We start from the raw sequence: 17,360 nt of genomic DNA, 5'->3' as shown, positions 1-17,360 counted from the left end.
AGTATCATAACCACTTGGCTATTTAGGCCAAGCAAACATTTGTAACTCTTTCGAGTACAAACCCGTTTCCATCTGTTTCAGATGAAGTTACATAGTTTCATAGTTTGCCATTGTGAGATTTGAACTCTTCATCTTGGGGTTACAAACCCAGTACCATAACCACTTGGCTATTTAGGCCAAGCCTAAAAAATTGGGATTTGAACTCTTGATCTTGGGGTTACAAGCCCAGTACCATAACCACTTGGCTATTTAGGCCAAGCGTTAAGAAGGTGTAACTCTTTCGAGTACAAACTCGTTTCCATCTGTTTCAGATGAAGTTACATTGTTTCATAGTTTGCCATTGTGAGATTTGAACTCTTGATCTTGGGGTTCCAAACCCAGTACCATAACCACTTGGCTATTTAGGCCAAGCGTTAAGAAGATGTAACTCTTTCGAGTATAAGCCCATTTCCATCTGTTTCAGATGAAGTTACATTGTTTCATAGTTTGCCATTGTGAGAATTGAACTCTTGATCTTGGGGTTACAAACCCAGTACCATAACCACTTGGCTATTTAGGCCAAGCCTAAAAAATTGGGATTTGAACTCTTGATCTTGGGGTTACAAGCCCAGTACCATAACCACTTGGCTATTTAGGCCAAGCATTAAGAAGGTGTAACTCTTTCGAGTACAAACTCGTTTCCATCTGTTTCAGATGAAGTTACATTGTTTCATAGTTTGCCATTGTGAGATTGGAACTCTTGATCTTGGGGTTCCAAACCCAGTACCATAACCACTTGGCTATTTAGGCCAAGCGTTAAGAAGATGTAACTCTTTCGAGTACAAACCTGTTTCCATCTGTTTCAGATGAAGTTAGATTGTTTCATAGTTTTGCCATTGTGAGATTTGAACTCTTGATCTTGGGGTTACAAACCCAGTACCATAACCACTTGGCTATTTAGGCCAAGCGTTAAGAAGATGTAACTCTTTCGAGTACAAACCCGTTTCCATCTGTTTCAGATGAAGTTACGTTGTTTCATAGTTTACCACTGTGAGATTTGAACTCTTGATCTTGGGGTTACAAACCCAGTACCATAACCACTTGGCTATTTAGGCCAAGCGTAATATGTAACTCTTTCGAGTACAAACACGTTTCCATCTGTTTCAGATAAAGTTACATTGTTTCATAGTTTTTTGCCATTGTGAGATTTGAACTCTTGATCTTGGGGTTACAAACCCAGTACCATAACCACTTGGCTATTTAGGCCAAGCGTTAAGAAGATGTAACTCTTTCGAGTACAAACCCATTTCCATCTGTTTCAGATGAAGTTACATTGTTTCATAGTTTGCCATTGTGAGACTTGAACTCTTGATTTTGGGGTTACAAACCCAGTACCATAACCACTTGGCTATTTAGGCCAAGCTCTTGATCTTGGGGTTACAAACCCAGTACCATAACCACTTGGCTATTTAAGCCAAGCGTAATATGTAACTCTTTCGAGTACAAACACGTTTCCATCTGTTTCAGATAAAGTTACATTGTTTCATAGTTTTTTGCCATTGTGAGATTTGAACTCTTGATCTTGGGATTCCAAACCCAGTATCATAACCACTTGGCTATTTAGGCCAAGCGTTAAGAAGATGTAACTCTTTCGAGTACAAACCCGTTTCCATCTGTTTCAGATGAAGTTACATTGTTTCATAGGTTGCCATTGTGAGATTTGAACTCTTGATCTTGGGGTTACAAACCCAGTACCATAACCACTTGGCTATTTAGGCCAAGCAAAACTTTGTACTAGGTGTAACTCTTTCAAGTACAAACATGTTTCCATCTGTTTCAGATGAAGTTACATTGTTTCATAGTTTGCCATTGTGAGATTTGAACTCTTGATCTTGGGGTTATAAACCCAGTTCCATAACCACTTGGCTATTTAGGCCAAGCTTAAAGTATTGGTAAACGGGATAAGTGGAGAGTGTAACTCTTTTGAGTACAAACACATTTCCATCTGTTTCAGATGAAGTTACATTGTTTCATAGTTTGCCATTGTGAGATTTGAACTCTTGATCTTAGGGTTACAAACCCAGTACCATAACCACTTGGCCATTTAGGCCAAGCGTTAAGAAGATGTAACTCTTTCGAGTACAAACCCGTTTCCATCTGTTTCAGATGAAGTTACATTGTTTCATAGTTTGCCATTGTGAGATTTGAACTCTTGATCTTGGGGTTACAAACCCAGTACCATAACCACTTGGCTATTTAAGCCAAGCGTAATATGTAACTCTTTCGAGTACAAACACGTTTCCATCTGTTTCAGATAAAGTTACATTGTTTCATAGTTTTTTGCCATTGTGAGATTTGAACTCTTGATCTTGGGATTCCAAACCCAGTATCATAACCACTTGGCTATTTAGGCCAAGCAAACATTTGTAACTCTTTCGAGTACAAACCCGTTTCCATCTGTTTCAGATGAAGTTACATAGTTTCATAGTTTGCCATTGTGAGATTTGAACTCTTCATCTTGGGGTTACAAACCCAGTACCATAACCACTTGGCTATTTAGGCCAAGCCTAAAAAATTGGGATTTGAACTCTTGATCTTGGGGTTACAAGCCCAGTACCATAACCACTTGGCTATTTAGGCCAAGCGTTAAGAAGGTGTAACTCTTTCGAGTACAAACTCGTTTCCATCTGTTTCAGATGAAGTTACATTGTTTCATAGTTTGCCATTGTGAGATTTGAACTCTTGATCTTGGGGTTCCAAACCCAGTACCATAACCACTTGGCTATTTAGGCCAAGCGTTAAGAAGATGTAACTCTTTCGAGTATAAGCCCATTTCCATCTGTTTCAGATGAAGTTACATTGTTTCATAGTTTGCCATTGTGAGAATTGAACTCTTGATCTTGGGGTTACAAACCCAGTACCATAACCACTTGGCTATTTAGGCCAAGCCTAAAAAATTGGGATTTGAACTCTTGATCTTGGGGTTACAAGCCCAGTACCATAACCACTTGGCTATTTAGGCCAAGCATTAAGAAGGTGTAACTCTTTCGAGTACAAACTCGTTTCCATCTGTTTCAGATGAAGTTACATTGTTTCATAGTTTGCCATTGTGAGATTGGAACTCTTGATCTTGGGGTTCCAAACCCAGTACCATAACCACTTGGCTATTTAGGCCAAGCGTTAAGAAGATGTAACTCTTTCGAGTACAAACCTGTTTCCATCTGTTTCAGATGAAGTTAGATTGTTTCATAGTTTTGCCATTGTGAGATTTGAACTCTTGATCTTGGGGTTACAAACCCAGTACCATAACCACTTGGCTATTTAGGCCAAGCGTTAAGAAGATGTAACTCTTTCGAGTACAAACCCGTTTCCATCTGTTTCAGATGAAGTTACGTTGTTTCATAGTTTACCACTGTGAGATTTGAACTCTTGATCTTGGGGTTACAAACCCAGTACCATAACCACTTGGCTATTTAGGCCAAGCGTAATATGTAACTCTTTCGAGTACAAACACGTTTCCATCTGTTTCAGATAAAGTTACATTGTTTCATAGTTTTTTGCCATTGTGAGATTTGAACTCTTGATCTTGGGGTTACAAACCCAGTACCATAACCACTTGGCTATTTAGGCCAAGCGTTAAGAAGATGTAACTCTTTCGAGTACAAACCCATTTCCATCTGTTTCAGATGAAGTTACATTGTTTCATAGTTTGCCATTGTGAGACTTAAACTCTTGATTTTGGGGTTACAAACCCAGTACCATAACCACTTGGCTATTTAGGCCAAGCTCTTGATCTTGGGGTTACAAACCCAGTACCATAACCACTTGGCTATTTAAGCCAAGCGTAATATGTAACTCTTTCGAGTACAAACACGTTTCCATCTGTTTCAGATAAAGTTACATTGTTTCATAGTTTTTTGCCATTGTGAGATTTGAACTCTTGATCTTGGGATTCCAAACCCAGTATCATAACCACTTGGCTATTTAGGCCAAGCGTTAAGAAGATGTAGTTGCACTGCCTGGGCACAGATGTTAATCACTTGTACTTAACATTCACTATTGTAAATAAACTCCCAAGAATGTCTCCCTGCCTATGGTTCTTTATTATGATGAGCAGTTTTCATGTCACTCAGATGTGAAACCTTTGTTCCTGCATGAGATAAAGGCAGGTGTCTTAGACGACGGCCTCTTTCCTGTGCAGTGTGTAACCTTCAGACCAAAGGGATGGTCCAGCTTCACACTCACTGGATACATTAGTGATCCCTGCAACTCGATAATGCTTGTTATTGCTGCCTGAATGTCACAGAGTCCTGTTATTCTTTCTGTGTGCTCTCAGCATCCTTGAGGAGGAGTTGTTCCCCCCCCCCACACCTCCATATCTACAGCATCTGTGACCAGTGACACTGCAGGGGTCAAGTGCTGAAAGCTGACAAAGAATCTGGTCCATTTAAAGTTTCACAGCTGAGTCACCATGCTATGACCCTGATCAAAGAGCACAAGCGAGCTGCCCTCAGCCAGACAGGAGTCAGATATTCACACAGGGAATGTGAAGATCTATGGAGTGTCCTCACTGCATTGTCATCATCCTCCTGGAATCTAGCAACTATTTTGGCCTCCGCTGCATCTCCATGACATGAGCCTGAACCCCGAGAGCATATGCGTTGCCATCAGCCACACAGGAGTCAAACATTTACTGATGCAAGGTGAGGATGTCAGGACTATCCTAACTGCATCTCGTTATCATCCTCCACGAATCTTGTGGTTATGAGGGCCTCCCGAGCATCCCTGTCTCATCTGGCCAGTGCGATGGCCTCATGGCCAACATCCTCACTTTCGAAGACCTCATCATCGTCATCCCCTTTGACATCCTCCTCATAGGAGGATAAGTGCAGCTCCTCCACCTCCTCCACAGCCAGGTCCTCCCCTGTTGCAGCGCCAGATTGTGGAGCATGCAGCAAGTGACCATGATGCACACCACCTTCCTGGGGATGTATTGCAGTGTTCCACTGGACCTGTTGAAGCACTGGAACCTGATTTTCGAAATGCCTATTGTTTGCTCCATCAAAGAATGGGTCACAGCATGAACCTTGATATACCATCGCTCTGCTGCAGTCTGAGGGAGCCACACAGGCATCATCAGCCACGCCCTCTGGGAGTAGCGCTTGTCCCCGAGGAGCTAACCCTGCAGTCTCTCTGGACTCTGGAAGATGTCAGGGATCTGAGACCTGCTAAGAATGTAGGAGCCATGGGTGCTCCCTGAGAATCATGTGCAGACCTGTAGGATGCATTTGTGGTGGTTGCACACCAGCTGAACATTCAGTGAGAGGAAGGCATTGCGGTTAACGTAGTTGACTGCTTGTTGCCACGGAGATCTAAACGCCACCTAAGTGCAGTTGATGGCACCCTGCATCTGTAGAAAACCAGAGATCTGCGCAAATCCCAGTGCTCTTGCTTCCTGGCTTTCCTGATCCCAAGCAAAATGCACAAAGTTCTGTGCCTTTGCAAAGATGGCATCCATGGCCTCCTGGATTCACTTGTGTGTGGAGGCTTGCAAGATCCCACGCAGGAGCCTTGGAAGGAGCCACTGTCATAAAAATTGAGTGCCGCCATCACTTTCATGGCCAATAGCAGTGGATGCCATCCATATCCCCAAGTCCTGCAGCAGGTGGCATTTGTGACCAACCAGTTCCCTAGACATGTGCAATCTTCAGCGACATTGGTTCTCAGTCATCTGCAGGAATGACAGGTGCCATCTATAGACGCTGGGTCAAGCAAGGCGCCTACAAGCGACAGCTCTATGTGGATTTTCAGCTCCAAACACAGAGGTCCTGCTGCCCCTTCATCTCGAGGGACATACTCCTCCCTTTGCCGAGCCAGGCGCCACTCAATCTCTTCTTCTTCATTTCTGGTCTCTGTAAGCCATAAGGTATACCACTAAATCACCAGGCTCCATGATCCTGATGTTCTTCTCCTGCAGGATCAAAGAGAGAGATGAGCGGGTTAGCATGGGTGTACTAAGAACACCTCTTGGTTAAGTCTGAAAGCCCTTCCATGGATGTAGGAGTGTGCTGGCCGCCACTTGAATGGCCAATGTGCAGTGTGCTCATTGCTGTACAAAACCCTACTCACCTACGCCCACTCCACTCAACCCATTGGCTGCAGCTTCGGCCACTGGACTGCAAGCTGCGCTCTCAGCTCAGGCCCAGGCATTCTCCTAACCTGCACTGCTAACTTAAACCATAAAGGATACTGGTCCACACCTTAATAAAAACATTGCAAGGGGCTGTGAGCACCTCCACCAGTGACTGTGCCATGGCCACCTTTCATATAGCTTGCCCAGTCGGCCAATTGCTCTGCTGCCCCCCAAAAATGCACATTAATTTGCATTCTGCACCCAAAGGGTGAAATGTTCTGGAGCATTTGGAGGCACTTTCATGCTCGAGTGGGCAGGAGAGCCTTACAGGCCTGACTCCAAGCATGTCAATGGAACTACAGCTGGACGGTCTCAGTTGTGGAAGAATGCTCACTTTTGACCAGCTTTTCCAAGTGTGTAGCCACTTCCCTCACTACCAACGCACCCCTCCCCACCCTTGGCATGTGCTTGAGTATTTCCTTCAGTCTGTCTGTGCTGCCTTGCCCTGCACATACCTCCAACACCTCCTCCCACTGTCTGACTTGCACTGGAGGCCTTACTGCACTGAAAGCCAGCCGGGAAAAAGCAATTTATGTGCCTCCCAACAGTGTGCAGCACCTATTCCTTGATGTCCTATGGGCAATGCTCACAAGAGCCACGCCAGGTTATGTGCACTCACCTCAGAGTTCCCCTTGAAGTTCAGGTCGCCAGGCACACGCCTTTTATAGGCAGTCATGAAGAACGCTGTTCCAAAGTCATGCTGACGTGGGGGAATAATTCTGGCAAACAGGTCTTATAATTAGATGCAAATGTATTAAAATGATGTTCCTGACGTGCAGTGGGAGGAAATGTGGCCTGCCACTGACAGGTGGAACGGACAATTGCAAACTAGTTTCACGACAGCGTAAAACCAATGTTTGGCCTTCTCATCATATTGTCATCCCCCATGGCTGCCATGATGCCCGATGCCAATAGGGCTGGAAAATTCTGGCCATAGGTCAAAGGAGAAAGGATGTTAAATACATACAAACCTTTTTTGCTATTGAAACAGAAGAGTAGTTAGAGAATTTGTGTCTAGTTCCAGCATAAGGAAATATTTCCAGTTGTAGGGAGACGAAAACCAACAGCTATAATTATAAGATGGTCACGGAGTAATTTCTTTAGCTAGAATGCGTTTAGAATGTAGAACTCACTACCACAAGGAGATGAAAGGTACAGATGCATTCAAGGGGAAGCTAGATAAATGAGGGAAAATGAATATAACGTAATGCTAATAAGGATAAATGGAGAGGGATGGGACAAAGCTCTAGTGGAGCAGAAACACCAATTTAGACCAGTTGAGTCAAATGGCAAGTTTTTGCGCTGTACATTCTATGTAATTCTATGTAAAATTGTGGTGAATTAATTAATGAATGATGTCAAGTTTTAACTATTACATGAGGAGGATAACTTATTTTCTGATATTTCTAGCATATTAAATATTCTAAAACATTGTGAAATCTGTAATGTAAAGATAGACCAATGGATCTGAACCTGTGCTAGAGCGCCATTATCCTAGGATGCTAAAGAATTTTCAGCAGACAAAAAGATAGTAAAGAAATTAAAAGTGCTGATGGGTTACATGAAGAACCAGAGGCATGTGATTTGGATGGTCTCATTGTTGCCTGCCCTCGTCTTCCATAAATGATAATTCCTATTTTAAGAAAGAAGTAGGATACCAAATCAGCATTTCTTCATTCTATGGCATTAAAGAATGGTGCTGAAAGGCAATGCTGATGTCCCAAACTTAAGAAGAAATCCAGAAGGCACAAACAGTGGTCACAGGTAACAGTGAAATCTTTATTCTAGGCTGATCAAAATTTATTGAACACTATATTTCCTCCCATCCATATCATTTTCTCTCCCTGCCTTCGATCTATGCAAAGCAAAACTATATTTTATAAAATCCATCAGTTCAAGAACACTGGAAAATTAACATCTACATACCGGCAATCTTTATGTTAAGATTAGCATCTAAGAGCAGGTTTTCAGCTTTCAGGTCTCGATGTACTATGTTTCGACAGTGGCAAAAATGGACTGCTGCAACAATCTGCTTGAATTTCTTTCGGGCTTCTTTCTCTGCCATGCGTCCATGGGCAACAAGATGATCTATAGTTTGAAAGGTTGGGGAAATAGAAGGAGAATGTGAGAAACATGAAATAAAGAACAGGCTCAAGAACTGAAATATCACAATTTCTGGCAAAATAAGTCACTACACTTTGGTCATGCTAAACAAAATAGTACACAAATATTTTTAAGTACAAGGATATAATGCATCTCAAGTAATTATTGGAAATTTAGCAAAGGCAGAATGTTAATTTTAAAGCTATTTCCTGTTTATGATCCTCCCCCCAACATCCTGCCATCACTATGGCACCTCCCTGAGTCAACACCATATATGAACAACTTAGATTCCTTTGCAGCTTCTTTTATAGCTATTTTTGTTTCAACCAACACAAATGGAAAAAAATCTGCCATGTTAGGATTTTGTTGGGAAGCAAATCATTCTAGCCAGTAACATATTTCTGAAATGGCAGTCATCCCTAGAATTCAAGCTCAAGATTATAGCAGTGCGGCTGCTATCGTGCACAGTGCAAAACTCGTTGTACATAGGTCTCAGGTTGCAGCCATGCTACACAGTGAGACACCAGAGTTCCGACCGCTCTATTCAGGCCAGGAGGGAAAAATTGAACAGTCACATTTTGCCAGGCTGGGCTCTCATACTTCCTGGTAGTTATTCAAGAGCAATATTTGCAGCAACCAGAGGAAGCGGCCACCTACAAAGAATAGTGTGCATTCTCAGAGAATAGTATGTACTTTCAATTCAAAAGAAAGGCTACAGTGGTGCCAAACACATCATTTAATGTTATATTAGGCAGTTTTGAGTTTAAAGTATAACCATGCCAATTCCATATGCAAGATAATATCTGAATGTTAGTTTTGCAAATGTTGATTCTCAGAAAGGGCTGCATTTATTGTCCATCCATAGTTGCCTTGAGAAGATGGTGGGCTTTCTCCTTGAACCACTTGAAGTGACAATGTTCCCACAATAATGCTGGGGTGGAATTCCAGAATTCTTACCCAGCAACGATGAAGAAACAGTGAAATATGTCCAAGTCAGAATGACATGCGACTTGGAGGACATGGAGATGATGGTCTTCTTGGTTGAGGGCTATAGGGAGCAGAGGTGCTGTTGAAGTAGATTTGGTAAGTGACTGCTTTATATCCTGTGATCTAAACACACTGGAGCCAAAATGCATGGTAGGTGCTGCGCCCAGTGGCAAGCAAACCAATCAAATGAACTGCTTTGTCCTGCATGCTCTCAAGCTTCTTGCAGATGCACCCATCAAACAAGTGGCAAGTATTCCATCGGATTCTTAATTTGAGCCACTCAAATGACAGAGTTACTTTGAGAGGTCAGAAAATGAGACACTCATCAGCCCCTGACCTATTCTTGTAGCCACTGCATGATTAAAGCTATTAAAGTTCAGCTTCTAGCCAACAGAAACGCTCAAGACATTGATGGCATCATTGAAGGGAAAGTGGATGTGGCTAGGCTTTCTCTTATTCAAGATGGACACTACCTGACACTTACTGGTATGAATGCTAGTTGCCATTTGTCAGCCCAAGCCTGGGTTTAATCTAGCTTCTGTTGTAAGCTGACAAAGATTTTTTCCTTATCAAAGGAGTTGTGAATAGAATTCAACAGCCACATTCCTGACCTTATAATGGAAGTAAGATCATTGATGATGCAGTTGTAGACAGTTGAGCTGGGGGCACTTCCCTGAAAACTCCTGCAGTCATGTCCAAGAACCACAACCATCTTCCTTTGCATTAGGATGTCTCTAAAAGCATTTTCCCTTTGACCCCAAGTCACTTCAGTTTTGCTGAGGCTCTCTGGAGCCATAGTCAGTTGAATGCTGTATTGATGTAGAGGGTAGATACTCTTATCTCTACTTTGGCATTCAGGTTTTACATCTATGCCTGAATCACAGATATGACGAGGTCTGAAACTGAGTAGTTCTGTCAGAGCCTAAACTGAGCATCGGAAGCAAGATATTGATAGTACCTTCCAATGACCTGAAATTATAACTTTTTCTTTCCACAAAGCTGCTCAACTTCTTGAATGCTTCTAGCATTTTCTACTTTCAAAGTTTTTCCAACATACACAGTATTTTACTTTTGTACTGATAGTAGGTAACGCTTGATGACTCTATTGATGACTTCCTCCATCACTTTAGCAATGATTGAAAGAATGCTGATGGGATGATAATAGTCAGGTTAGGTCTGTTGTATTTTTATTTAGACAGGGCATCTTGGAGGAATCTTCCACTTTGTCAGGTTGATGCCCATGTCATATAGTTGTACTGAAAAAGTTTGGCTGAAGTAGTAAGTTCTCACAGCTCATCATCTTTGTTGTCTCCAGTACACTTAGTCACTTTTTAATGTTATGCTGGTAAAGTGAATTTGTCTCACATTAGTATCTCTGATGGTGGGGGCCTCAGGAGAAGGCAGAATAAGATCACCCAATTGGCACTTTTGGTTGATTCTACTTCTTTAATTGTCTTAATTGAAAAGAATATAAGGGTAGCCTAACAACTATAGGTATGAAGGATAGATTATCAACAAACAAAAATCTTGAATCCTTCCTCTGACTAAAATCTGCAGATTCTCGCCACAGAAAACATGCCTGCTTACACTGAGTTTAAGATCCCAATTAGTGGTCCTCGTTATTGCAATATTTCAGCAGGTAAAACGTTGGAAATTAATATATCTCGAGATAGGGCAGGAATTTCTAAATAGAACCTTTTCACCTCTACATTCCAAAGCAGCTTGAATGTTTACATGTAAATGCAGCACATGCCACAACACAGAAATCATGGTATAATTTCTATTACAAACTTCCTTTCTAAACTTGAAAGCTTTTGGGGGGGAAATTATCACTCACTGAGAGCATTTTTGATAGCTAATAGCATCAAAAGATTTGAAGTAAAATATGAAAAGGAATTGAGATGCAAATCAGCCCTGATCTGACTGAATGGCGGAGCAGGCCCGAACCTGGTTTCACGGCCTACTCCTGTTCCTAATGTTCCTATGTTTATTTGAACTAAATTCAAAGCATTCCAAATATGATGAAAAAGTATCTCATGACATTCGTCTAGTCAACAAAATGAAATGTTTCGCTGCAATGTGAAATGTTAAACTTGTAAAATAAATCCAGAAAGGGTAACACGTGCCAGCAAGCTACTGCTCTGCTAAAGAGACTGACATAGTTAACGTTAATACAGTTTATTTTGTTTGAATGTACAAATGAATCAGAACTTATATATGTAACTACTGAAAAAGTTAGATTCCACTAAGGCTGACAAAAATCCCTAAGCAAGGCCACCTATGACCGATAGAATTACTTCTTCATTATTTCACAGAATGTTTGGACTTAAATGAGCTTTATTTTGCAGTAAGGAGAACTATAATTTTGTGTCTTTTTTTTTACTATGACCCCAAGCTACACCTTGGGTTTCTCACCCGTGATATCCTCCCTTCCTCAATGATGATTTGAACCCCCTTCTCAACTCTCTACACTGATCTCATGTCACCCCTTAACCTCTCTTTCAAATAAATTCTCCTGCACATTATCACAGTCACCCCTTTAATCATGTCAATTTACATCCTTATCTAATCCCATTGGCTCAATCACAAATAAGGCTACCTTTGATCACTACTTTGTATCCCACACGAGTTACATGCCTCCACCCACGTCTAACCCCACTTTTCTCCGTCCTCCCCTAGAAATAGACTTCCTCAATCACTTAAAACGGCACTTTTTAACCCCAAACTCTCCAGCCTCTGACCCTCCATTTGCCTAGATACTTCTGCAGCTGACAATTTTCTTCATCATTCCCTCACCACCACTTGATAACCTTGTCCTTGGTAAAACTCCTACATTCTCCCATCCTGGTCATTTACCCTGCTATGGTCTCCATCTTCATTTTCACAAGCCCAATTTGAACCAATGCTGCAGGTGGTTTAACTATCCATCATATCTGGCTGGACCACATCAAGCGGGTTCAGATCCTGCTCTCTTCTGCCCACTTTCTACTATAGAATCATTCGCAAATGCAAAGATAGCACCTGTTTTCTTTTCTCCCTTCTCAAAGCCCCCCTCAAGTCTTCCTCTGTCCTCACCTCCAACAAATGCGAACTCATGGACTTCTCTGTCACTAAGATGGTCTATTTAATTGCCTTTGCTGCATTCCCATTCCCCAGGGAGGCAACCACACCAAGATTCCTCTCCACCATATCCCTGAACCAATACCTTTCTTCAGTCTCCTTCCTATCATGGACTCCCAGAGATCATCGTGTGCAAGAGCACCATGGCCTGTTCTCTCGATTTCACACTCATTCCCAGTAAACTGCTCACCACTTACCTGTTTGGTTTCCATGCTAGATGACATTCTGATTGGTTCTCTCTCTTCAGGTTCTGTTCTTCTTTTTCAGATCACCCCATTTCTTAAAAAACCCACATGATCTATCTGTGTTCATAAGACCCCATTTTGAATTTTACTTTCCTCTTCAAACTGCTTAAAATGTCGCCCACCAACACCCTCCCACCACAAAAAAATCTGTGCTCATCCTTCCGGCAACTCCTTACATGAATATCTCCAATCAAGTTTTCACTCTTATTACAATACTAAAAATACTGTAACCAAAGTTACAAATAATATCCTTTATGACACTGACTTCGGTGTACTTTCCCTGCTCGACATTTCTGTAGCCTTTGACACAGTCAATCACACCTTCCTCCTATAATCGCTGTCCTCCACTGTGACTCAATGGAACAATCCTCACCATTTCTACATGCGCAATCATAACCAAAGCATCTCCAGCAATGGCTTCTCTCCCCATCCTCACACAATTACTTCCAAAGTTTCCCTAGGATCTATCCTCAAACACGTCCTCTTCCTCTGTGTGCTATTCCTCAGCGATCTCAGCTGACGTGGGGCGCGTTTACTGCTACACCATTCGACAGTCGTGTATTATCAGACAACTAACTTCAGGGAAGCTTCAATTTCCACAAGTTAAACAATGGGAAGGCTAAAGCCATCATCTTCAGCCATAACTCAAAATACTGTATCCTTGCCACTGATTACATCTGACTGCCAAGGCACTGTCTAGAGCTGAACCACACTGTGCTGTGTTCTCTCCTGAGCTAACTTCTAACCCTTTATCCTTTCCATTGCAAAGATATGCTACATCCATCCCTATGTCATTGCCAGACCCTGCCCTATCTTAGAACATCTGCTGATGAAATCTTCATCCATGCCTTTGTTATCTCTAGACCTGACTATTCCAATCCTCTATTGGTTAACCTCCCACCCTCCATATTCTGAAAACTTCAGCTCATCCAGAAGTGTGCTGCTAGTATTCTACCCCACACCTAATCCAATTTGTCAGTCATCCATGCTACACTGTAGTACAGTAGCTATAGTTCCTCAATGCCTCAAATTTGAAATTCTCATTCTTCTGTTAAATTAACCCCAATAATATTTTAAAGCTTTCGTTAGCTTCCTAGGTCCCATGTTCTGGTATTCTGCCCTTATACTCCTCCAACACACTTCCTTTAAGATCAACCTTAAAACTCCCCTCTTTGACCCAGATTTTGATCATCCCACCTTATGCTCAGTGTTCCTTTTTCCCTCATGCCTCTGTGAAACAACTTGGGTCATTCATTTCTACAGTATAGGCATTGTATATGTTTTTAAGCATGCTGTTCACAACGGGAAAGGTACAGACTGTACCCAAGTAGCCCGTGCTTGCAAAATTCAAAGCACAGCATCCAACATTAGATTAGATTCTGCGATTGGACAAAATTTGCTGAATAATCCTCAATGCTAAGAATTACTCTGACAACCAATTTAAGATTGTCAGTCGGGCTCGCAATGTGGTGCATTTTCATGTACTGGAAGCTATATATATTAATGCACAGGGCCCTGTTCTTTTCAGACAGAAAGAACATGTACATACACTGCGCCTGTTTCAGCTAAACAAAATAAGTGAGAGCCATTCACTGACTCATTCTTCAGGACAATGCCTTGACCAATCAGGGTCAAGCTGCTTGGTTTAAATTTCAAACAATGCTTGGCAGTTAACTTCAGTCACCATCAGTGGTACATTTTCCATGGCAACATAACTTGCGAACCAATCAGCACTCTATGTGCCCAGTATAAATTGTTGTTTTCACCCTTATATTGGTATGCGTGCGAGTGTCCTGATGACAGCAACATGAAAAGCTTAGGCATGTCTCTGCTTTCAGCAATACTCAAATTCTGTACTATCAAACGACTATGTAAGTTATTGTTATGAAACGTTGCATTGCTGGTTCACGATTTCTCAACAAATTGACAACTTGCATCAATTCTGCACAACAATGAAGAAACTCCACTCTAAATTAAATATACAATCCAATCAATGTATTTTTGGTTCTAGATATTTTATAGGACATATCCAGATAAAATGTATACCATAAAATCTTAGTAAGTCAAATCCTGGGGTTTCCACCCACAAATTTGTGTTAAGTGGAGCTTAATGACAGCCAAAGAGGCCCATTCCCACCTGAATGTAGCTCCAGGTAACCTGATATGCCTACAGTCTATGTCAAAAACACAGATTCAAATGCCAAATGAAAACACAGTAAAGCAGTAAATGTGTGAAAAAGTCTTTATTCAATTTGTTCACACCTTACAATAACCTGAACTAATAAAAGGGAGGAATTTTGCATTGAAAAATGTCAGGAGATAGCTGCAGAAAAAAACTCTAATCTTTTTCGTCTTATGGTGCTGTCTTCACACGAGTGATACAGTCCACCATGCCATCAATGCAGTCAAAATGTTTTTGGTGTTTTCGTGCTACAGTGCAAAAACCCAGAGCATCTCTTGTTGAACTGTTCCAAGATGTTCACCTTGTGTTTCATAATGGCAGATATACTCGATGGCGGAATCACCCACTCCTTCACAATGTCGGCTTTCTGCTTCATGGTCATATGACAAGCTTAGACAAGTTGGGCTAACCCAGAGTTACCAGTGCAGAATTTTGGCTTATCACAGTGATCATTCTATGGGATTTGCTATTCTACCATAAGGAATGTTGACGCCTTCGATATAACCATAATTCTGTATCATCCAAGTTTGACTCATCACAATTTCACTGTATATTCCCTTAGCTCACTACCATGGGCAAAAAAAAAAATGGTAATATTACACTACCAATCTCTTCAGCCCCTATTTCACTATAACTCCAATCATTCTATTTTTATTGTCTATGTTATGTTTATTTAAAAGAACCAAAGTTAAAATTAATTTAAATCAAGCTGAAGATAAAAACTATGTAACTCTAAACGCAGTTAGCTCGAAATTTCCATTGGTTTACCAAGGAAAAAAATAATTGTTAATAAAACATGTTTTGGCATTTTTAAGTAAGAATGTCATTACAAATTTGTTACTGAAATTTCTCAAAAATGTTTTTGTTCATGTACTGTCATTTTTATGATTAAATTGAAAAAAAAATTGCTTAGCAGCAAGTCAAAGCAGGTTTCAATGCTGTGGTTTTGCTGATGTTAATGGCCCACTCCAGCTTCCCTCTCATGGTTTGGGACGGCAATAAAGTGTTCAATTCGGTTACTAGCTTGTAACTTTCTGCTGGCCATCTATTACGTACCCGTGAAACTATACAATTAGATGACTGTACTATCTACCCTTTCTTTGAGATAAGGTCTTACAGCTCCATCCTCACCCCATTCCATCCCATCCCCTAGGTAGAAAACTTTATTTTAATGATGATGGTTATATTTTCTCTATTAGTCTATTTTGGCTTTTTTTTTTCATTTTGCATTCTAACTTTAACCATGCCATATGTAATTTCCCAACTTCTATCAATATCATTCATCAACTGGCTGTTTTGAGTTATACAATTCACCCGGCTTTATAGTCAAGTTGGTTAAGAGTTGCTTTGCAAAAGGAGAAATTCTAAAATTGTTCAAAAAGCTGATCAATTTCAATTATGAAATCAGCTCAAAAATAGAAAATTGCATTCCCTTTAAGACAAGCTAGTTGATTAATTGGGTAATCTTTTAGGGTAATGCAATGCATGGTTTACACCAAGAGTTCCTGCGAGCCAAATTCAACATCTAAGCCAGGTTACCAGGAAGAAAAAAGGGCAGTGCCAAGATTAGATATTTCCCAAGAGGGCAAGGAAAAATAACCCAAGATGCCTCTCAATGACTAGTAGCTGGTTACAGAAGGACAACAGCAGAGGCGCAAAATCTAGTCATTGCCTTAACAGGCAGCGCTATACCAAGGGACAAGGCAAGGGCAAAAATAAACCCAAATTTAGTCAGGGCAAATTCCAAACAATAAAATACACCTGAAAAACAATGTTACATTCTTCGCAAAAAATTTTTGTTATTTGATATGCCAATGCTGCCAGGTTAAGGGATTATAAAATATTTCCTTCAAAACCTTAATTCAATAAAAATCAAGATCAAGAAACTTAGAGTAGAGCAATAGTTAGCTATATTGAAGTCTTTTGAGAAATCCTAAGACTAAGCATTCCAAAAACTCCTGTTATGTTTAAATGCCTCAGTCCTTCAATACTTATGAAGATCCTTTTTATTGATACAGCTACCGGACCCTGTATCTGGGAAGCTCAGGAACGGATGTGTGGCGAACTTGAGGATTTTACAGATTTTGGATCCTAGGCCTAGCATGTACTTGTAATCCATAAAATAAAGTATGAAAAATAAATAATAAAAGGTTTTTATTCAAATTGCTACCCAGGGTGCCAGTTTCAAACATAGCCATTTTTCAAGTCCTTCCAAATTTTGGGATGCCGGACAAATGGTCCGGTACCTGTATTAGTCAAATTGCTGGTCACCAGCATTGATTTACTGAAATGCTGAAAAAGTTGGCAGAGTAATTTCACCAGAGTAATAACATTGAATAACGTGCACCTCGACTGAGAAACTTGGGGCAGAATATTGTGCCCGTTAGGTGGACATGCACCCAACCCGAATAAGCATAAAATGTGTGACGATGTCAGGCAAGCACAATATTTCTGTCGGCGGGTGTGCACGAGTCGGTAGCGCACCTACCGACAATTAACAGGCCTATTAAGGCCATTAAAGATCTAACTAAATTAAGCTTTTCACTGCCCA

The 17,360-nt window shown here is 41.0% G+C and overlaps 1 protein-coding gene across 3 annotated transcripts in view; it reads right to left on the bottom strand.

Annotated features, from left to right (window-relative positions):
• The window catches only part of sik3 (SIK family kinase 3), a 313,609-nt gene that overhangs the window by 139,190 nt on the left and 157,059 nt on the right, over positions 1-17,360 (bottom strand). For all 3 annotated transcript variants that reach the window (XM_041174165.1, XM_041174167.1, XM_041174166.1), the window contains exon 4: positions 8,099-8,260. In XM_041174165.1, the coding sequence (XP_041030099.1) occupies positions 8,099-8,260 (162 nt within the window). The remainder of the gene's footprint in view (positions 1-8,098; positions 8,261-17,360) is intronic.

Source organism: Carcharodon carcharias, chromosome 25, assembly GCF_017639515.1.
Source record: "Carcharodon carcharias isolate sCarCar2 chromosome 25, sCarCar2.pri, whole genome shotgun sequence".
In the NCBI taxonomy this organism is placed as follows: Eukaryota; Metazoa; Chordata; class Chondrichthyes; order Lamniformes; family Lamnidae; genus Carcharodon; species Carcharodon carcharias.
The sequence above is the reverse complement of the archived record's forward strand: the minus strand, read 5'-3'. Positions and strand labels throughout refer to the sequence as shown.